Source organism: Gossypium arboreum, chromosome 13 (assembly GCF_025698485.1).
Source record: "Gossypium arboreum isolate Shixiya-1 chromosome 13, ASM2569848v2, whole genome shotgun sequence".
Taxonomy (NCBI): Eukaryota; Viridiplantae; Streptophyta; class Magnoliopsida; order Malvales; family Malvaceae; genus Gossypium; species Gossypium arboreum.
The window spans coordinates 80849199-80873475 of record NC_069082.1 but is presented as its reverse complement, the minus strand read 5'-3'; the positions used below and the strand labels follow the sequence as shown (position 1 = coordinate 80873475).

The following is a 24277-nucleotide window of genomic DNA, read 5'->3' as shown; positions in this document are numbered from 1 at the left end:
CCCGTGTGCCCTTATTTTAGGCCGTGTGTTTTGCGATTTTCAAATTTGGGCGCGTCTAAGAATTGGCCCACGCCCGTGTTCCTTGGGTGTGTTGGTGCACACGGCCGTGTTGTGCTTCGTTCGCTTCTCTCACGCCCGTGTAAATAGGTCCACGCCTGTGTTGTTTTATCAATCCTGAGCACGGGTGGTGGGCACGGGCGTGTCGCATGCCTGTGTTGTTTCCTCAGTTTCAACCACAGTTTCTAGACACAGGTGTGTCGCACGCTCGTGTTATTTTGACAGGCTCGCCCACGGCCACGTCGCATGGCCAATGCAACTTATCGCATTCCGTGTTGGGTAAAAATTTTGTCCTGTTTGCACACGGCCGTGTCTCCTCCCGTGGTGTGAGCACGGCCTAAGGCACGCCCGTGTGCCTGTCTGTGTGGATTAGAACACCTGTGTTTCTATGACTCAATTAGTGATTAGATGTTAAAAACTAAAATTTTAAAGAAATCAATACTGTTATTGCTCGGGTTGCCTCCCGAGAAGCACTTATTTATAGTCTAAGCTCGACTTACTTCGATCTCGCATATTCATGATGGTTCGAGGAGTTTACACTCCTCATCCTTTCTATCAATTTTATCAAAATAAGGTTTTAGACGAGTATTATTTACCTTGAAAGTGCCAAATTTAGGATGAATTACCTCGAGTGTATCGTATGGAAAAATATTGAGTATCGTGAGAGGAATTTCTCCATTAGATGTAGAAGTGGCAATACGAGGATCTGTTGTATCCAGTAGTACTTTGTCTCGAACCTTAAGTTGATTTGGTGGAATATTGAGCTCGTCAAGGTGTGGTTTTGGTTTATGTATCCGCCATTCATCTAGTTCCTCAACTCATAGCCTTCGTTCTTCATAGATAGGTCCTTTGTTGTTGCTTGAACACGGCTCATGTGAGTTCTTCGAACTTGTTTTCTGCACAGAGGGTTTTACCACATAATTAGTATTAGTAGTACGATTTATACAATCACCCTCGATTTTTGATGTGTTACTCGAATTACGAGCTTGAAGGGTGATTGTTTCGTCTCCCACACGAAGTGTGAGTTCACCTGTGCCAACATCAATTATTGTTCTAGCAGTTGCTAAAAAGGGCCTCCCTAAAATTAAAGGAACGTTACTATCCTCCTCTATGTCTAGAAGAACGAAATCAACTAGGAATATAAATTTGTCAATTTTAACGAGTACATCTTCAATAATACCCCTAGGAAATCTGATTGTTTTATCGGCTAATTGAATACTCATCCTAGTTTGTTTGGGTTTCCCAAGACCTAGTTGCTTAAACATTTTGTAAGGCATGACATTGATACTAGCCCCTAAATCAGCCAAAGCATTATTAACATCTAAGCTACCAATTAAACAAGGAATCGTAAAGCTTCCTGGATCTTTTAATTTATTGGCCAGCTTATTCTGTAGTATGGCTGAGCAAATCGCATTTAGCTCCACATGTGACGCCTCATCCAACTTCCGCTTATTTGTTAAAAGCTCCTTTAAGAATTTGACTGCGTTCGGCATCTGCGAAAGAGCTTCAATAAACGGTAGGTTAATATGTAATTTCTTTAATAATTTAAGGAATTTATCGAATTGTTCGTCTGTACGGTCTTTCCTTGTCGCATTCGGGTATGGCACACGAGGTTTGTACTCTTTACTTACCGGTGTTTGTTCACTATGGTCTACCTCAACTTTGCTTTTACTTACCATGATTCCTTGCCTTGGTTCTGGTTCAGGTTCCACCAACCCTTACTCGTCTTGGATGGTAATTGCATTGAGTTGTTCCCTTTGGTTAGATTCAGTGTTACTTGGCAGGCTACCTTGTGGTCGTTTAGATATTAATTTGGCGAGCTGTCCTATTTGAGTTTCGAGCCCTTGGATCGACGCTTGTTGATTCTTAAGTGCTGTTTCGGTATTCTGAAAACGAGTTTCTGACACCGAGATGAATTTTGTTAGCATCTCCTCAAGGTTCAGCTTTTTCTCTTGTTGGTAGGGTGGTTGTTGGAAGCCTGGAGGTGGTGGTCTCTGATTCCCTTGGCTTCCCCATGAGAAATTTGGGTGGTTCCTCTAACCTGCATTGTAAGTGCTACTATAAGGATTATTTTGAGATCGAGGATTATTACCCATGTAATTTAACTGCTCATTCTCAATGTTATGGCTATAGGGTGGGTATTCTGAATTGCTTGATCCATCTCCACTTGTTCCGCACTGCATTACTGGGTGAACCTGTGAAGAACTAAGAAAACCATCAATTTTTCTATTCAAAAGTTTTACCTGATTAGAGAGCATGGTGACCGAATCGACGTTAAAAACGCTGGCTGTTTTCATTTGCTTTGTCCTCATAACTTGCCATTTATAATTATTCAGTGACATCTCTTCTATAAATTCATAAGCATCCTCAAGTGTCTTATTATTGATAGTTCCACCAACAGCTACGTCAATTATCTGTCTAGTCGAAGAATTCAATCCATTGTGAAACGTTTGAACCTATAACCAGAGTGGTAACCCATGGTGAGGGCATCTTCTCAAAAGGTCCTCGTATCTCTCCCATGCATCGTAGAGTGTTTCTAAATCCATCTGCACAAAAGAGATATCATTACATAATTTAGCCATTTTAGCCAATGGAAAATATTTTAATAAAAAATTTTTGTCATTTGTTCCCAAGTAGTGATTGACCTTCGTAGTAACGAGTTCAACCACTGTTTAGCTTTGTTCCTCAATGAAAAGGGAAATAACCAAAGACGAATGGCATCATCAGAAATGCCATTGATTTTAATGTATCGCAAAACTCCAGAAAACTCGCCAAGTGAGCGTTGGGATCCTCGTCCTACAAACCATCAAACTGAACTAATTGCTGTATCATTTGAATTGTGTTAGGTTTCAGTTCAAAATTATTTGTAGCAACAGCAGGCCTAACTATGCTTGATTCAGTTCCTGTTAAAGAAGGTTTAGCATAATCATACATAGTACGCGGAGCAGGATTCTGATTAGCAGTAATTGCAGGAGGTAGTGGATTTTCCTGGTTTTCAGTTGTCTCCTTGGTTGTGGTGTGAGTATCGTTCTCTTACTCTTCTTCTGTGTATCTTAAGCTTCGCCTTATTTCTCTTCAGTTTCTACGAACTGTGCAACGATCTCACTATGGAAAAGTAATGGTCCAGACGGGTTTCTTCTAGTCATAAACTAGAAAAACCTAGCAGAAGAAAATAAAATAAAAGTTAGAAAAGTGAAATTAAACTAAAAATAGATTGTACTAAAAGTAAATATGGCTAAAGTAATAAAAATCGAATGTTCCTAATATCTTAGTTCCCCGGCAACGGCACCAAAAACTTGATACGTGATATTCGTGACAGGTTTTAAAGATTTATAATTAATTGCTCTTGAAACTAACTATTATCACAATGAAGGCAAGTGTACCTATCGAACAGTAGTATAGTTTTAGTAAAACCGGATTGTCGAACCCAAAGGAACTAACAGTACTAGTAATTACTTTCTTTTTATTATCTAGCCTAAAAATTAAGGGGGTTTGTTTATCTAAACTAATTAATTAAACTAAGGGTGCACAGAGAAAAAATTGGGGAAAAGCTTTTGGGAAAACTCGATTGATTAAGACAATACCCAAGGAAAAATCCACCTAGACTTCACTTGTTATTTAACTCTGAATCAGACGATTTATTCATTTGACTTGATCCGTAGAAATCCATAAGTTATATTATTGTCTCTCTCGAGACTAATAACGTCTAACCCTAGTTTAATTAATTGAAATCTCTTTCTAATTAACACCCTAGTGTTGCATTAACTCGATCTATGGACACCCTTATTAGGTTTCACCTAATTCGGCAAAATCCTGTCACCCTATCTCTAGGCGTGCAATCAACTCCATTTAATTACAACAAATTTACTCTTAGATAGGGACTTTTGCTCCCCTGAATAAGCGCATTAACTTGAATCAATATCCTGGAATATTAAAATAAGAATTAAGAACACATAATTAAGAACAAGTCAAATATTTATCATACAATTAGATAATAATAACAAGATCTATCTTAGGTTTCATTCCCCTTAGGTATTTAGGGGGTTTAGTTCATAATTATGAAAGAAAACATCCCAAAAGAGTAAAGATAACAAAACATAAAGAAAACCCAAAACTCCTGAAGGAAATTGAAGGGAGATCTTCAGCCTTGACGAAGAATCCGGCTTCTGAGATGGGGCAATCAGCTTTCTTTGATTAATTCCTTGTCTCCTACTCCATGTTCCCCTTTCTAGTGCCTCCTCAGGTGTTTAAATAGGCTTTAGAATGCCTAAGAGCCCTCAAAAGTGGTCTTTTCCGAATAGGACTATACTTGGGCTCGACAGGGACACGCCCGTGTGCGATTGCTTCAAACCGTGGTCAAGGCTGTTAAATAGGCATGGGCGTGTGGTCTACCCGTGTAAGTCGTGCTTCGATTCTACCAAATGGACACAGCCGTGTGGACTACCCGTGTGAGGAAGTCCAGGCCATGTTGATTTCTCATGTTGGTCCATTTTCTCCGTTTTCAGCCCGTTTCTCGCTCTTTTTATTCTCCTATGCTCACCTAAGTATAAAACATGAAATTAAAGGATTAGGAGCATCGAATTCACCAAATCTAAAGATAAATCATCCATAAATGTGCTAAGCATGCGATAAAAATATGTATAAATTACGGTTTATCAATCACTTTTACAAATAGGTCCTAATATGACAATTTCATTAAAAATCTATTTACAAAACTTGTTTATTTAACAACAAGGACTCATAATCTTTCATCAAACTTCAAGAATCATGCAAACATGTTCATGGAAAAACCTTAAATCATTAACAGTTTTGTAAATTAGTCTCTGGCTAGCTAAATTAAGCTATAACGATCCCTAAAACATAAAAATCATTAAAAACGGAATTGAAATACATACCATGCAAGAAAAAATCGCTTGATCAAACCCTAGCTATACTCCCTTTGAAAAACTGATTGAAGAAGAAACATATTGGAGAAGATGATACCTTTTACTTATTTAGTTTTATCTTTATTTACCTATTTACATTTTTAACCTTTAAAAATATTCATAATTCTAACAAAACTAATCCATGAATATCCACTAACTATATAAATGGTATATTTACCATCTAAATCCTCTAACATGAAAGTTTTATAGCTATTTGATCTTTTAGTTACTAGAACTTTACTTTTGCATCTTTTACGATTTAGTCCTTTTCACTTAATTAAGCATGCAAATGTCAAATTTCTTAATAAAATTTTTATACAAATCTACTACCATAACCGTAGACATTAAAATAATAATAAAATAATATTTACTCGTCAAATTTATGGTCCCAAATCTACTGTTATGATTTCACCAAAAACAAGTTGTTACACATCTATTGACTGATGTGATGTTTGTTGAGTCCTAATAACGTCAAGGGGCAAGTCAAAATGTATAAGACAAGAAAGATATCTTATGTCTTTCCTCGGTAGAGCAGAACCAAAGGAAGATAAGAATGCTCCTCTGTGTTAAGTATTAGGCCTGATGAATGGTGAGTCGTGTAAGACTCCTACCCCGTATCCATCATCGAAACTGGATTACGGGGCATTACTAGAGTTTACAGAATAATTTCATGTAATTCATGTCATTTACTATTCATTTCTGAAATTAATCATATTGTCCCTTGAATAGACCCTCGAGGCCCAATTTAAATATTAGAATCGAGTCGGGACTAAATCAGAAACTCAAAAAAAATTTCTTATATACAGGGGTCACACACCCATGTGGGTAGGCCGTGTGGTTCACACGACCGTGTGACATACCTATGTCTCAGGCCGTGTGGTCTTTCGATATGAGGCACACGGCCGTGTCCTAGATCGTGTCCTTACTCGTGTAACTCCCTAAATTGTGTCATATGACATGCCATACGTCTGTGTGCTAGGTCGTGTGGTCAATTTAATTTTCATAAATTAGGTGCAGGTTTCACATGGCCAAGACACATGCCCATGTTCTGGGCCGTGTAGCACACACGGCTGAGACACACGTCCGTGTCTCTGCCCATGTGCCCAATTTTGAGTATTCTATTTCTCAATTTTAGGATGCAAAGGACATATAGCCAAACCATATGTCCATGTGCCAAGCAGTGTGTCATACACGGTCAAGACACACACCCGTATGTGTACCTGTGTAGACAAAATAAAGTCATTTCCTAGCTTTATTTCTCACCCAAATTTTGCAATCAACTTGCAACATCACTTTCATATATATTGCAACCAATCAAGTCATGTAAATCAAGCAATCATTAATAACATGTATGAAATAACATCACATATATTCATATGATCAGACCTACCTTTTAAAAAAGACTTTTATTTTACTTTAATTCATTCTAACCAACCACATACATATATGTTAAATATGATATATATATATATATAACCTCATAATATACTAAATCAAACATCACTAGCCATACCAATGGCTAGATTACAAACATGCATTTACAAGCCATCATTTGGCCAAGTTAACCTATACATGCCATTATACCAAAATAAGTTTATTATTTATACCAAAACAAGCTAGTGGATAATGTGATGATGCTCCGACTGATCTCCAAACTTTACGAGCTTTCGAGCACAATAAAACAAAGAAAATAAAACCTAGTAAGCATTTAATGCTTAGTAAGTTCATATAACAGGAATTAAACTTACCGATCATACTCATTTAAATAAGCATAAACATATCATGCTTCCAAACAAATTAGCAAATTTGCCTAATTACACATGCTCAAATAAACAAGTTAGTCACATAACCGTAGACATTAAAATAATAATAAACATATCTCGAATGGTTCATTTAATCTCATAGATTCTTATTTCGGGAAATTTATCCTTTGAATTATTGAAATTTTGATGGATACTCAGGTAGTACACACAATGTGTACAAAACTATAAATCGTTAACTCATAATCAGGGGTACCCATTAGGGAACTTAATCAGGGAGCACACTCTCGAACCACATATCAGGATGCTCAGATGAGCCATGTAACAGGACACTTATCCGGGCTAAACAGGAAATTCTTAAGAGTTTTACTTAGGGAGCTAATAAAGCTTAATAGGTAACTCCGAAGAGTTAATATTAGGAGCACCAGACAAGGTAATAGAGAGTTCAAACGAGCTATGTTAGAAAGCCCATTAGAGCTTATATCAGGATGCTTACGTAGAGCTACGTTTGTGTCCACATTATATGCTGGATCACAACCGATCAAACCATGTAACAGGACGTTCACACAGAGCTGCAGTAGTGTGCAACACATGCAAGATCACTACCGATCAAGTTGCTCGCAAGAACTATTTAACAGGATGCTCGAGAGGGCTATAATAGGATTGCTTGTCTGAGCTATTTTCTGTCTGCAACATATGCAGGACCACATTCAATAAGGGAAATCATATATATCCATCGAATTTCTTCATTCAATCAGAACTTGTCATTTATTCAAGCAATATCAGACATATAATTTACTCCCTACTTTAAGCATTCAGATAATTCACCCAAATACAACATTCATTTTCAAACATTTTAATATGCATAATTAAGTTACACGAAATTACCTCTATAATCGTCCGTCTAAGAAATTCTACTAATCCGACACTTTTTGTTTTCCTCGATCTAATTTCGTGTTTGATCTTTCTGGATTTATATAAATAAATTTAATCATCAATTTATCACATTTCCTATTCAATTATATTCAATTTATGTCCTAGGCAAAATTACCATTTTACCCCTAAACTTTTCATAAATTCCAATTTCGTCCCTAGTCTCGGAAAATGAAATTCGTGCAATTTAATCCTTTTACCAAGTCTAACCGAAAATTTCATATAACATTTACTGCACATGTATTTCACAAAATTTAGAATTTTTCCACAACTTTTACATCTTTGCAATTTAATCCGTAAATCATAATTTCATCCAAATTCACTTTGTAAAAGTTGTTTATCTATCAACAACCTTTCATTTTCTACCATAAATTTTAGCATATTCATCCATGGCAAAATTTTTATACTTTGATATCTTTGCAAATTAATCCCCAAAATAGATAGATTAAACTATCCCGATCTCAAAAATATAAAAATTACTAAAAACAGGACAAGAATACTTACCCAATTAAGCCAAAAAGGCTTGTTTTCTCTTTCTTAAGGTTTCCACGTATTTTTGGGGAAGAAGATGATATAACATAAGATGATATTTCTATTTAATTATTTATCATCTTTTAATTATTTTGATTTCCAATTTAGTCCTTAACATTTTCTAATTTTTCTATGGATGATTCATTAAAAATATCTACTAACTTTTCTTTAATGATCTAATTACCATATAATGACATCAAGTTTTGAAGTATTTGATACTTATAGCTACTAGAATTCAACTTTTACATTTTATATAATTTAGTCTTTTCCCTAATCAAACACATAATCGATAAAATTTTCTTATCAGAATTTTCATATGACATTCCTGTCATAATGCAGATTATACAATAATATTAAAATAAATTTTCTTTCCGGCTCGGATTTGTGGTCCTGAAACCACTGTTTTGATTTCACTGAAAATGAGCTGTTACAAGCCCTGCAGTCTATAGAAAAGTAAAAACGTTATTCGCCCCAATAAGACTTTTGACATATATGTGAGTGCATAGTCTATAATGAAATCTGATGAGAGACGCCGTTAGAAAAGGACACCCAAAAAAGCACATAGCGGACTCAAGTAATAGAGTTTTTGCCAAGAAGGCATGATGCGCCAACGCGTGATTAGTCGAGTTATCAGCTACGCCCTAACGAGGGATGGGCTAGGACGCAGGCATAAACTATGTATGTGCCTGTATGCACATATGTGATGCTTTACAGTTGTTGTGCATCTAATTGGTGATCACATGGATTAATACACGTGTCGAACATCCAGTAGAACAGAGGAAAATATCTAGTTGACTGGGTGAGTGAAGGGAATTGTTCATTACTTCCTCATGAAGTATTCTCCATCTATATAAGGATGAGCTAAAGGGAAAAATCTTCTTATTCTTTAGGGTGAGTCTGAAATATAGGTTTAACTGGGAATGCCCATTTTTAATGTAAGTATCGTGACTCTGCATGTTATGCTACTAAAAAGAATATATGTTTGCCTTGATGAAACAAGCATGGTGAAGTTTTGCTATGCGATTATAATGTTCAAAGTGAAAAGAAAATAGGTTAACCAGACAAATCTTGATGAGTTTCTGTAGTTTAATGTTTAGGGGCTTCTGATTTACTCGATAGAAGCCTAAATTTGGTGTTGGAGCTGTTAAAGGTAAGGATTATGTAAGGAAAAGGTGAGGATATTGTGAGGGTTCTGTGAGTACCCTATTAACTCTTTTATGTTTGTTGTATGTATGTTTATATGTTTATTTTTTCTATGTTAAAAGACTGATCTGTGAAATAAAACGTGAGTTGTGCATGTGTGATATGTTGATTTTGAGAAAATGTGTATCTGATAAGCTTGCATATGTCACTGGATGTCTAAATGACAATGCGCCACTGTTATGAAAAGTATGACAATGATGAATATGTAAGAAAGCATGAGTTGAATGATAAGTCTTTGTTCTATTGAGAAGTATGTGCATAAATTGCATGAGTTGCATAAGTTTGCATGTTGAGTCTGCTTGCGTGTAATGGAGTCTCTGCATGAGAAGTCGTGTATAAGTTGCATGAGTTGCATAAGTTTGCATCTAACACCCTTAACCCACATTCATCACCGAAATAAGGTTTCGGAACATTACCAAAGCCTATTGATCAAACAGACATAAATTTAAACATTGATATCATATAATATTCAGGTCAAAAACCAATTAAATTCATACATAATGTCCCTTATTTTGAGCCCTCGAGGCCCAAAATACGTGTTAGAAATAAATCGAGACTAATTTGGAAACTTAAAGAATTTTTCAAAAAATAATAAAAATTTTCACAGCTGCAAGGTTCACACGGCTGTGTGGACTCAAAATGTACCTTAAACAAAAAGTTTACTATCCCCTGTAAGCTTAGACAATAAGCAACTCAAAAATTATTCGTTAACCAATTCAAAACACAATTAAACACAACAAAATCAAAACAAACATCCTAAGTGTCTAACCAATGTACATTCATTGGTACCACAATTATATCATCAAACATATCATCAAAGTATTATTCAAATCCAAATTATAAACATACCTAATTCCATCTATTTTGCCTAATTTATGAACAAAACATTAATTTAATTCCACATGTTTATATTTATATATATATATATATATATATATCAAACTAACATTATATTTATAACCTCATTTACAATCAGTTCACAAAATAATTAATAGTTGGGCACCCTAGGTACATACCGACACAAAAAGATAGACATCACCACATTTGAGTTTGGGATCGTTGTTGGATGTTGAATCGACGATCAAAATTAAGTTCCTAACTTGCGCACGGAAAACAAAAACGTACACTAAGTAAAACTTAGTAGTATTTCTATAATCCGAATATTTAAAGACAAGAAATTATAAATGTACAATTGAAATATAAACACTTATTAATATTTAAATATCACAACAACCATATCATATTTCATTTGTTTTACAATATGTCAATCCTCATACCTGCTATATAAATAGCTTTTCATAATTTATTTCACATTTCATTATACAACCGCATTATCCATTCCATTCCAATATCAATTATAAAACTGTATTATTTATTTACCCCTATTAACACGATTCAGATTCGGACGGGTACACAGATCCAACCAAAACATACTAGTTTGCCACCCAGTGCCTCATCGGATAATTAGAAGTAATAATTTGACACCCAGTGTCTCATCAACTAAACCAAAGTAAATTGGCACCCACTACCTCATCGAATTAATCCAAAGTAGTAAGTTGACACCCAGTGTCTCATCGACTCAAAGTCGAAGAAATTCCTAAACTCTTCCAATCCTATGGCATGTCATCTATATCTGACTCAGCCCGATACACTTAATAGGGTTTAATTTCACATTTCAGATATAATCAATATCCAATATTGATTTTTCATATAATCACGTAATTACACATATATTCATTTAAATATAAAAATCAGTTCATTCAATATATATATATATATATATCTGCGAATTCAATTCATTAAATAAATTATCAAAATATCAATTACTCACCTCAACACTTACCATATACATTAAATAAAAAATATAACAATTAATAACTAGCTTCGGATTATAGAAAAACAAACCAAAAATTCTAAGTTATTCCTCGTCGACTTTATCTTTCCCCTTTTTAGTCGAAGGTTCTGGTACGACGTTAGCTACAGAATTAAAATAATTAAAAATCATCAAAACAACACAACACAATTCAATTTCATATTGAATATTTAAATTTTTACTCAAATATTGCCTAAATTTCAATTTAGTCCCTAAATCGAGACTAATTTTATTTCTTCACAATTAATCTTATATTTTCATACAAATTCTACTTTAAACTAAATTTAACTCCCTAATTTCACTTAAATACCTAAATTTCAATTTTTTCACAATTTAGTGCTTATTACTCAAATTTTACAATTTATTTTACAATTCAATCCTTTTTCATTTCTAACTTAAAAATCTATCAATTTAGTCTCTAATACTAAAACTATTCAACATTAACAACACCTAAAAACAATAATTTCTAAAATTTTGGCATAGGTCGAGTAGTATTTAACACTGGGATTCCAAAAATATAAAAATTACAAGAAAAAAGGACTAAATTGACTAACCAATTGAACTTGAAAATTTGAAACCCCTAAGGCCCTTCATCTTTCTCCTTTCTCCCTTTTATTTTTCTTTCTTTCTTTCTTTCTTTTCTAATTCGTTTTGCTTTCTCTGTTTCTTTCTTTCTTTCTATTTCTTTTCTTTTATTTATTTGTTTTATTATATAATATATTATACATACTTAAATATTAAGGTTTTATGTTATAATATATAATATATATAATAAATTTATAAATATCTATCTTATACCGCCTCATTTATAAGCAATGGCATAATTGCTTCTTTAGTCCTTTTAATTTTTCTTTAATCTATAATTCAACTTTCACTCTTTATTCAATTTAGTCCTTATACCTAATTACTCTTAATTCATACAAATTCACCTAACCAAAATCTAATTAACCACACAACTAGCTTCATAAATATTTTTAATAAATTTAATAATATTTACAAGTCCAATTTACGATAACGGAGTTTCGAAAATACACTTTTCGACACTCCTGACTATCGGGTCGTTACATTGCATGTTGAGTCTGCTTGCGTGTGAGTCCGTCGGGACAGTAAACACGAATTCTGATATAGAAGTCAATGGCATAAGCAAGTGAAGACCATATAGTGTAAGACCTAGTCTGGGACTATGACAACATATGAGGAAAAAGAAGACCATATAGTGTAAGACCTAGTTCTGGGACTATATCATCATATGGGGATAAAAAGACCACATAGTGTAAGACCTGGTCTAGAACTATGGCGTCATATAAGGAAAGAAGATAAAGACGGTTGGGTGAGTACCAGACGGTGAAGGGCAAACCTCGTTGAGTTTAGGCAAATCCCCATTATCAAATTGCAATTTACCAAAATATGGAAGCCTTTGTGGGTGATTCTGTGATATGTGAGTCTTTGTGGTTAATTCTGTTATATGTAAGCCGTAGTGGCAGAACCTGTTATATGTGGAAGCCTTTGTGGCTGTTCTTTGTTATATGTGAGCCCTAGTGGCGAAACCTGTTATATGTGGAATTTTTTGTGGTTGAATCTATTATATGTGAGACTTTGTGGCAAAATTGTCAAGAAAAGTCTTCAGGTTGATTTTGATGGAAGCGCCTTCATGATGAAGTCTATTGTATGTATTTGGATGCCTTTTTGGCTATCTAATGATGTATAGACGCCTTCGTGACCATCTATTGATCAAACGAGTGTCTAAAGCTTCCAGAGAAAAAGGAAGACATTTGAAGTCAAGAATACGCCTTAATGGCGTAGTCTGTGAAATGACCTCGGGACAAAGATTCAATGGCAACACCGAAGTGGTAGACTCTGAATAAGGCGCAACTATTTGGCTTGAGACAACAAAAAAATGAAGAGTGAGTTACCATTACAACCCTAAGTAAGTCTAACGGTAACGACTGAGGTAAGATTGTTTACGAAATATGAATGAGCTCGAGGTATGTAGAGATTTAATATGTGTTACTACTGAGTTTGATAAGTACCTGTTTGGTTAAGTGCAATATTTACATTTTATGTGAAATGACGAATAAATGTATGATAATGCCTCACTAAGTTCTTGTGAACTTATTATGGATGCCTTTGATTGTAGGATTTGAAAGGAGAGTGCGCCGAGAGACGATGCCAAGTCTACACCAATGGAGCAGCGGTCCATGCTGATATGCATGCAGAGGAGGAATGAAAGAAAAAGGAAAGCATGAAGAGAGAGCTATATGAAAAGCTTTTGGACTATATGATATCAACTAAGTTAAACAGAAAGCTATTGGGCAAAGTTAAAGCATGCGCATTAGTTGTAATACTCTATTTGTGTACTTGATAACAGTAAGATGAAACAATAGTTGTATTATTCAAAATTTAAAGACGAATACATTTTGTACATAGAGTAAATCCCAATAATATACATGAGATAATTTAGTAAACGAAAGTAGAAAATTATATTAAGTCATTGCTCGTCTAGTACATAAGCGAATAGAAGAGTCTCTGTTACATCTGTTTTAGGAAGTAACACCTAATACTCAAATTTGGTCTATCAAATTGGGTGAAAGGCGTTACATCAAATTTTTATGCACTTCATTTCTTTTGTTTCAATTATAAATTTCACAAAATTCAAAATTTAGTCATTAGCATCATGGAAACTCAATATTTGCTATAATTTTACTTTAACATCACTTTATGTTTAATTCACTACTATACCATATTTTAATTAATCTTTCTATCACAATATTTTATTGCACATATCAAATTAGTTTACACTTTATTTTACTAGTTTATCATAAATTCCATAAAGTTTACATTTTAATCCTTAGGTAACAAGAAAATTCAGGGTACTTACATCCCTTCAACCTTTAATCACTTGTTTTTCTCCTTTCTTTGCTACTTGAATCACTTCTTCTATCTCTCTTTTCAAAATCATGTCAATAACATAAAAATTTTCATGAAAATTCTTTATTTTAACATCATTTCATTGCTTTTCTAACAAGATTAACTTAAAAACATGATGAAACCTTGAAACTCTTACCATGTTCTCTTGATTTCAAGCCTGAGCTTGATATTCTCTCTCTTCCAATTCTATCTTTCTTGAAACCAATTTGATATTCATGCTCACCATAGTCTTTTAATTTTTCCTTATTGGTAGCTATGAAAATTCTTTTGATTTTTAAGTGAAAATGACGAATTTTGATGGAAAGGGCCAAATTGCAAAGAAAGTAAAACTTTCTCTTCTTCAAGAATGATAGACATGAGCTTGAAAGAAATATGGAGAAATTTCCATCATCTTTCCTTTTTATTTTCTTAACCATTAATTGACTAATAAAATATCTTATATTAGAATAATATTAAAATAATCTTAACAAATCAAAATCTAACATCAATATTTATGATCATCATGATGTTTCATGATAATTATCCTAATTGAGAAATGTCTATTTTACCCTCCAACATTCTCTACAATTCCTTCCTTGAATCATCACTTAATTAGTTAAATTATAACTTTGACCCTTATATTTCTTCACTTATTCAATTTGATCCCTACCTACCAATTTCGCGCCACAAGAAATTAGGTTATCTTCACGCTTGGTCCTTCAACTTTCTCATATTTACATTTCAACACCTCAAATTTTAAACAATTATACTTAAGTCTTAAAATTTTTCACATCTTTACGATTTAATCCTTGCTTTAAATTAATATATAGCACGACTTACTTATTAATTAAACTTCCCTTGGCATTTGTCATCCTTCTCTTTTATAAATTATATTCCTTAGTTTGCTTTACTGAGGAATCCATTATACACAAATTTCACTTTATACTACTTTTATAACATAGCGGCTTTAGGGGTGTTACAAGAAATAATTCTATGATTAGGTAAATTTACTCCCATATCATAAAAACATTGAGCTACTAAAGAATGTTTCAACGTTGTTGCATTCTAATCAACTTGTCCCTTTTAATCTCTGTAAGAGAGTAGTCATTATGGTATGATTATAAATTTGAATTTCAAAAATCTTATGTAAAAGATAAACGTAGAGGAAGAAAGTTGAGTTTCTATGAAAAACTAACGAGCTTGATTGACTTTTTATAAGTTTTAGAATTAGGGTTTTTATAAGAACCTTAATACTCATGCATGGCAAGGTCAATTAAAATTTCAGTTTTTTATTTATATAATCGATTATAGATTACAATCTACGTTTTTTTAATATATACAAATAACTTGACATCTATAATTGTCAATTTCCACTTAAATATTATTCATAACCCTTAGAAATTAAATTATAGTGTTATAATTTAAATTTTAAATATTTTAAAGTGAAAACACTCATGGGTGCCACAGGTGCTTTAACTATTTCAAAACTTCCAACAAGGTACTAAACTTGAAACCTATGGATGTCAAAATAGTTCTTTAAAAATAAGTATTCTAGAAAATAACCTTTTTACGGATAAATAATAAAAATTAGGTTATAATATACTTATGATTTGAGTGAAAATGTAACAAATATATTTATTAAAAACTTAAAAAGAATCAAATGATATTTTTGTTGAAATGAGAAAGCATGGATTTAAAATTCATAGTGTTTTTCTTTCAAATATGATAATATGTACATTTTATCAATTTATAAAAATATAAAAGAAAAATACTCTCATAATATTACTTATTTTGTAAAAAGTATTTTTAATAATTTTTCAATTTAATTCATATCTATTTGATAGATTATACTAACTCAATCCCTTTGCTTTTTTATACAATTTTAGTGGCGTTCTTCAAATTATTTTGTCCTTTCAATTTGTTTATATTCAATAATTCAACTTACAAATTTACATAATAAAAATCATCTTAAATTTTTTTTAAGTTTATCACTATTTTTACAAATTAAATACACTATTAAAATTAAAATAGATATAACATTACAATAAATTATTGAGTGATCACAATATTTAAATTTAATTAACAATTTACGGTCTATAATTAATACTTAAAATTAAGTTAAAAACTATATGTTTTAATTTCATAACCATATTATTAATGAAATGTTACCAAATTTATGAAAAATAAAAAATAATTTAATGTAATTTAATTAATACATAAAAAGAACTAGTATAATATAAAACCAGTTTTACTTTGAACAAATAAGGGAATAGTTGGTATTCTAAAAGGTTTAGGGCCAAAATAGGTTTTTCATGAGTCACTAAGAGTAAATAACGATAATGCTAGTATTTCAAAAAATAAATGTAAGGTTAAAATAGATTTTTTCATGAAAATTTATAAATTATTTAATTTTTTATTTTATTTGAAAATTGTATTAAAATTTTATATTAATTATGGTTTTTCCTTTGTCATCATTGAGCATAAATTGTTATGTTTTAATCCTTGGTCTTAGTATGATTGATTTTGCTCTTTGTACCTTTCTTTAGTTCAAATATTTTGTTTTAGTTCAAATATGTTGAACTTCGAATAATTTTTAAAAATTTTAATCCCCATTTAAATTATATTATCTAAGATAGTTTTAAGAAAGCGAAAAAGTGTGTTAGAGTTATGCGCACTTTCCCTTTAAATCACATTTTTAATTTTTAATGTAATTAATTTTTTATCAAATAATATTTTAATGTTAGTAATTTTATCCTTTTAAGTCTGAGGTGATCAATTCCTCTCCTACTCCCATTTATATTTTTTATTAATGCTTTTAACATATTAGCTCCTTTGATTAAATTCTTAAATAATAATAATTTCATCGTTTAATTCCTCTCTTTAAAAGCATTTGGTAATTTTTATTTTATATTGTTCCAAACTTTTCTTTCTTTTTAATTAATAAATATATCATTTTCAAAAAATATTTTAATTAATAAATCCTTTATTCATAAAATCAAATAATTATTAAAATTATGATTATTTTTAGTAAATATATTTTTATGTGTAATGTTTATTTTTCAATCTATATAAAGAGCGTAGTAAATTTTAGTATTATATGTTTTTCTATGTGTATTTAAAATATTTCACAAATAAACATAATGATATTTGAAATAATTAATTGAAATATTTCACATATAAAAATATTTGAAATATCATACCCACAATGTAGATGAAAAACAATTATATTTGAAATATTTTACATATAAAAATAAAATTATATTTGAAATTTTTCTTTCCTTACCTTTGATTGTCAAAATCAAAAGGCTATAAGCCTTGTATATCTAGAGAAGGATCAGACAATGTTGTAATTTGTAAACAATCACTGCTGCTGCGCTATCCAAGGACTTGTTATTTAAGTACCCGACATAAATTTAGAGATCTATATGAGACTATAACCATCCAAAATATAAGGAAAAAGTTGAGCATACTCACTATTATTTAGCGCTCTTAATCCGCGGTTAACCTCACTTTCAAGTACAAATTACACATATATAATTCCACATGAAATAGGATAGCTACCAAGAAAAGCTTAGTACCTTCAACTTTTGAATGGTTAGTTAGGATTTCTTACTTAGTTTCCTCTTGCCTTTTCCAAATCTGGAAGATCTGCAATTAGGAAGAATAGAGATTAGAAATGTGATGCAAAAAACATTAACCAAGAAAAACATGGTATCATAGAAATCTCGAATTGTTTCAGTAACAATTTTTTGGAATGTCAAAGAGCACTCCCTTTTCCACATAACTCGATTAGCCTAGCTGGCATGTCAGACTCGGAACTTACCAAACCCACCCCCTCCCCTCTTGTTAAACTGGTTGTTAAGTACTTAGACTTACAAGTTACTTGATTAAATGCAGAATAAACGCACCCGGGGTTTGTCATGCAACTACGGCTGCCTTAGAGTGGTAATGAGTAAACTAAACCAGATGAAAATGTATGTGCTAAAGAATTCTCCAACTGTTCACTACCAACTTTTGGAAAGTCAAAGAAGCCTCTCCTTCCCCTAGAATACTTGGCAAGTCAGACTCAGAACGTTAACCCAACCTACCGGCTACCACCACCTCCCCTGTTAAACAGGTTTCAAGTACTTTGACTCCCCAGTCGAGATTTGTTCATAGATTGCCTCGGCAGGGGCAGCACGTAAACTAGACCATATGAAAATGTAAGTGCTAAAGAATTCTCTTAACTCTTCACTAACAACTTCTCTAATTCTCTAAAGAATTCTATCATTTTGATCGTTTGGCTTATTTCTATTGTATGACCTGAGAAGGATGTCGGAACCTTAAATTGTACTCTGAATAATACATGCTTATGTCTTCAGAATGCAATTCAATTTAATAGTTTCAGGAAGCAATCAAGTTGTTTAACTCACACAGCAATCCTTCATCATCACTGCTTTCTTCTTCTTGACCAACATACTGCAAGAAGAAACAAATTCACATCAAATGGTTAGTCAATAATTATGACGAATTGCAAATGTCTCTACCAATTTAAATGTAGGTACAACAAGTTAAAGTTTTTGGCTTTCCTCTTAATAATTATCAAGAATGGCAAAGAATGATGGTCAGGACTATGATTAGATGTTCTCGGGATCTTAGGCTTTTATCTGTCTTGTAACTAAAGGATACAAGGATATGTTAAGCCATTCAAAAATACTAGCATTAAACTTTTAAGTCCTTCTAGGAACTTTATAATTTGCCTGACAGCCAAGAAGAGACTTTCCCTTTGTTTCTTGGCAAGAAATTTTGGATTTAACAGTTAACTTCAAACATGCCATCATTTTATCCCATATCAACTGCATTTCACATCATGGAACAGAAAGCCACTTACCGTGGCATCATCATCATCAGAGGCCAAATCAGCTGCCAAGGACCCAAAAAACTCCAGTCAGATCAATAACCTAAATATGAATTCTATACAACAACAATAGGATTAATCAGATCGACCATTAGGTAGAGAAAATTTGTTAGAATAGACAAGTAATGCTCAGCATTAAGATCACATGATAAAACCTAATCTTACTCGGACTCAGTGTGAGTTTCAAACACAGGTATGTGTCCATCATAGGTATGTTTAATTTTTCAAAAGTTTTTCCATGTATTCGGAGGATCTTGGGACATTTATACCCCCATATCCATGTCCAAACATATGTCAGACTCATGGGTCGGAGCCAACATAAGAAAAAACTTCAAATAACTTAGGTGTCAGAGGACAGAACAGGGTGATTTTCAATTATAAAAGCATCAACAGAAAATAAGAATATTCATGGGGTTTCTAAATTATAAATGTACAAACACCATTTCCCAAAAATGTAGGCTGGAAAGGCATAGATGAATAGAATGAAAAGAACCCTACAGTGGTAAAACCGTAAACTGATATTATAAATGTTTCACCGATGTTGTAATGAAAAACCCAACACACAAGCAAGTGTATCATCTAGAAACAATTTAGATTCTTAGAAATAAGCAAGAGTGAAAAGTATACAAGGCACATAATACAAATAGAAGAAGTTCATAGATTAAAAACTAAATATATTATTCAATAACTTACAATTTGGATCTTCATCGTCTTCATCGCACCATTTGTTCCAATCAACCTTGATGTAAGGCGCGGGTTTCTCTTCTGACTTTAACAATCTTTTCCACCACCCTGTTTCTTCTTTCATGATTGAGCATATTATATTCCTTAACCCAACATTAGTTTTGCAACCCTGCAACATAAGCAAAATATTTCTTTTGAATGAAAGTCTAAAGGATTTTCTTAAATAAAATGTGAATAAAAGGGAATATATAGAAATAAAAATAGTAGTTACTACAAAGCAATAGAAGAAAATTTCCGTTTGTTATAAACTTTCAGGGAAATTTTCAAGACAACCTTGCATCCTCGCATGTCACCAGTTTACTGGTTTTTCAATGATTTAGTTTTTCACCAATGGCATTCAACTCTGAGCATCTTAAACAAAAGCTACAATATCTCAATTTGAGATGCTTGTGTTTCACTTCAAATAAGAAACAGCCCAAAGATCAAAGCCACTAACTAGGCTCAGCTTCATGATTTCCTTCCTTCAATATGCAGCTTTTTGCCTTCAAGAAGATGCAAGATCCAAACTTTCTTAATGGCACTTGTTCAAGATCTCGATTCAAAATGCTTGTATTTTGCTTCTAATAAGAAACGGGTCAAAGATCAAATCGACAAAGTAGGCTCAATTCTTGATTTTCCTTCAATCTGCAGCTTTTGACTTCTAGAAGACTAAAGTCATTATGGAAGTGTGAGATCCAAACTCTCTTATCACCCTCATGTTATGATAGATAACATGAACCATTTCACAAAATCCACTCTTTCCCAATGCTGTTTAAACCGGATTTTTAATATTTATTTAGTTAAACTGAATGTACCGGTTGAACTGGGAATCATGGTCTGACTGGTTATGTCACTGGTCCAGTTCTAAAAACCTTGCAAGATGTTTTCAGAGAGACACACATGAGGAAACTATGTCACAACTCCATTTCAACACTCACACCCAAGTCGAGGAAAGAAATCTGTTATAACTTACAAGAAGGACAAGCAAGAACTTTATGCTACCAATGAATAACGAAAATGAGCATCTAAGATACAAAAACTCACCTCAGGAACTATTTTCCCAAAAAGCTCCAAACTGAAATCGAAGGATTCTCCTTGCACTCCCATGGCAGAGAAGCTAAACAGCCCCTGAGGGTCACATTTAACAGAAATGTCTTTCGCATCAGGCAAAGAAATCGTAAGATATACCTTATCAGAGCGCTGAGCCCAAAGAACTTCCGGGTGACGACTGAGAACAAAACAAAATAAACAGTTTTAAAATCATCAAAGACAACATATATCAATTTCCATGTAAAGCACAAAACAACTAAGTAATTTTAACCCATAAATAAGAAATCAAATAAAATGAACCCACTTTTTTTTAACAGTATTATATAGCAAGAACTAGAAAGAAAAGACTAAAATGGTTGCGAAAATCTACAACTTTTTTTACCAAAAAGATCTTTTACTTGGAAAATCAAGCACTGGATTTGTTCTTAAAAATCAAACAAGTTTAGTATAACATTTTTTCTCCTTTTTTTAATCAGAGACATAAAATATTTAGAAAATCTTTTGGCAGGGAAAAGCAGGCTGAAACAGTAAAAAGAAAACATGATGGAAATTTAATAAGAATCAGGAAAGAAAGAAAAAAATAAAACTACAGAACCTCATATCTGGGTACTTGAAACACGAGAGTAAAACAGTAGAAAATAAAAATAAAAAGAAAGAGGGTTTGAGGGAAGATAAGAGTAGGGCTCAACGAATTTCCGAGGCTTCAAAACTAAGCTCAATCATTGGTCAAGCCGGTCAAATGGAAGGGTTTTATAAATATAAAACTTTTTTTTATTAATAAAGGATTAGGCTGTAAAAACCCCTAAAACTTAAGTCTCTACTTTTTTCTTTTTATTAATATAAAATTTGTAAAATTTTACAAAATTATAAAATAATTATAAAATACATAAAAAACCATTTAACCATTCATTTAATCATTGGCCATTAAAATTAACAATCCTCAGTTTTTTCAATTAAGTCATCATATTTTTTATAATTTTATTACGACTTTATTTTATAATTTTATATTTTATATTTTATAATTTTGTTTGATTTTAATTTTTTATATTTTTGTTAAAATTTAATAACTTTTATTAATTTTATTCTTTATAATTTTTTCCACATGTGGTTGTGACACGTGGTGACTTTAATGAAAAAATTAGAAGCAATTAACTTTAACAATCAACTATTACAGTTAACGGTTAATGGGTCTTTTTATGCATTTTGATAATTTAAGTACCCAATTAAGTATAAAAATAGGGCCTAATTGCTTTCTTTTTTAAAAAGTTTGAAAACTTTTTGATACATTTTAAATGTTCAAATATCCAATTGAGTGCAAATAAAATAATAGAGGCTTAATTATTATTTTTAAAATTTGGGGACCTTTTACACCCTAAAATTATTAATAAAATATAATTAAGAACTTTGAATATCTATATCTACAATATATATTCTATCACAATAACTTGGTTTCTAGCTTACTTGAATAGTCTATTTTTTTTTCCAATGAATTATTCATATATTAAGTTAATTAATATTTTCTAAAATTTTATTATTAATTAAATAAATTTTCATATAAATGATAGTCTCAAAAATGTAATAAGATTAACTATTCAAAATACATTATTATCAAGATAAATATTTTTAATATATTTTTGAAAAAAACTTTAACTAAACTAAAAACATAACTACCCTCTAACTTCCTTACTTATTCTAATACACCTCCTAATGTCCGCTCAGAATTAAAAGTATATTCTCTGGGTAGATCCAATTTATAAGTAGCATTATACATTTTTGCCCAACTTATTAATATCTTAATAGTTTCCATAAAGTTCCAAGATAATCTTTAAAAAACAAAAAAAAATTCTAATATTCCAAAGACGTCATGCTAGTGAGCTAAAGAGAATAACCCAATAAACCCCAACTCCTGGCACCCACTTAAGATTCCCTAAATTTGTCCTAACCCAATCAAAGAGATTTCCTTAAAAGAATTGAGATTGATAATTTTTAGGTACAAAATTAATCCAGACCTCTTTAATAGTCAAACAATCCTTAATGACGTATAAGATATCTTTTGTGTTGTGGTGACATACTGAGCGGGATGTATTATGACCAATTCCTCTTTATACGTGCTCTATATTTAGTAAGTAGCTTTTGCTTACAAACAAGCCAAAGAAAAAAGCGTACACGGTGCAGTCCTTGGAATTTCCAAACTTTCTCCCACTTGGATCCCCTGTATCCCATGTGTTTCCTTTTATCATTTGATATGCACTTTTAATTGAGAACCCTTCACTCGATGTTTGAACCCAAAAGATTTTGTCCGGTCATTCTAACAATTTCTTCTGGCAACTTTTTCCAACTTTTCCCTAAATGCCTCTAGGTTCCATGCTCTTTCATCTGTCACTATATTCTTGAGTTTACAATTAGTTGTTAGTCTATCAATAAAATGTACATGTAATATTTAAAATGTCTAAAAATAAATTAAATTTTGTTATAATGAGTGGGTTAAAATCTAAGTCTTTATACTGGTTTTTTTAATAAAAATAATATAAAAATTTAATTACAAAAATGGGATAAGTTATAGATTAATTATAAAAATAGATTTTTTAAGGTAAAATTGGGTGCCATCAATGTGTTAGTGGCATTAACTATAAAAAATATTTTAATAAAAATAAATTAATTAATAAAATTTAAAAATATTTTAATAGAAAAATGGGTGGAGCCAAATTGTCAACGGGCTCATTTTTCCCTCCTCACTTTTAAATCATTATTATTATTTTAAATTTTAGACTGGTTGTGGTATAATTTTAAATTTTATACTTCTATTTTAAGAAAATTAGAAGTTAGTCATTTTATTATCATAATTAATAAAACTATCAATTTAATAATTTATATGTGACAAATAAGAAAAAAAATCAATAGTTCAAGCTTATATGTTTTTTTATTATCAACAATTAGATTAGTTTTAATAACGTTTGAGGATTAAATTTTAACAAATTAAAGTTAATAAATTAATTTCTCAAATTTTTATAAAGTAAAGAGATAAAATTCATAATTAGACATTTAAAACAAACTTAGCAATACTAGACATTATATGATTATAGCAAACATATACGATCTGAGAAAAAAATTAGAATATGAGAAAACTTAAAACATAAAATTATCAAAATTTTCTAATTTGGCACATATAAATTATTAAATTAATGATTTTATTAATTCTTTGCATATGAATTTGATAGATGTTTAATCGAGTTTATTAGTATTAAATAAATTGACTAGCTTTTAAATTGAAAACATATAAAAATTAAATTATGATAAATGATAATAAAAGACTAATTTTAATTTCTATAACATACATGTATGAAATTCAAAATTATATCATAATCACTCTAAATTTAAAATTAAAAAAAAATCTAAATGTGGGAGATGAAAATGGGTG

At 31.6% G+C, this 24277-nt stretch overlaps 1 protein-coding gene and 1 non-coding gene across 3 annotated transcripts; one reads left to right on the top strand and one right to left on the bottom strand.

Annotated features, from left to right (window-relative positions):
• Positions 1 to 2529: 2529 nt before the first annotated feature.
• On the top strand, positions 2530 to 2633 carry LOC128287200 (small nucleolar RNA R71). The gene has a single exon (XR_008277896.1). It is a non-coding gene; the product is annotated as a small nucleolar RNA R71 (small nucleolar RNA).
• Positions 2634 to 17576: 14943 nt separating this feature from the next.
• LOC108461435 (co-chaperone protein p23-2) lies at positions 17577 to 21615 on the bottom strand. 2 transcript variants are annotated; one of them, XM_017761275.2, is made up of 6 exons: positions 21455 to 21615; positions 20854 to 21037; positions 19780 to 19939; positions 19060 to 19091; positions 18602 to 18647; positions 17577 to 17837 (listed from the first exon to the last, which is right to left on the bottom strand). In XM_017761275.2, the coding sequence occupies exons 1-6, from the start codon at positions 21457 to 21459 to the stop codon at positions 17803 to 17805; spliced, it is 462 nt and encodes a 153-aa protein (XP_017616764.1). In that variant the 5' UTR covers positions 21460 to 21615; the 3' UTR covers positions 17577 to 17802. The 2 variants fall into 2 exon arrangements, 1 of the variants encoding a protein (XP_017616764.1); XR_008276933.1 differs by lacking the exon at positions 17577 to 17837 and having other exon boundaries at positions 18607 to 18647; positions 19060 to 19142.
• Positions 21616 to 24277: the final 2662 nt, after the last annotated feature.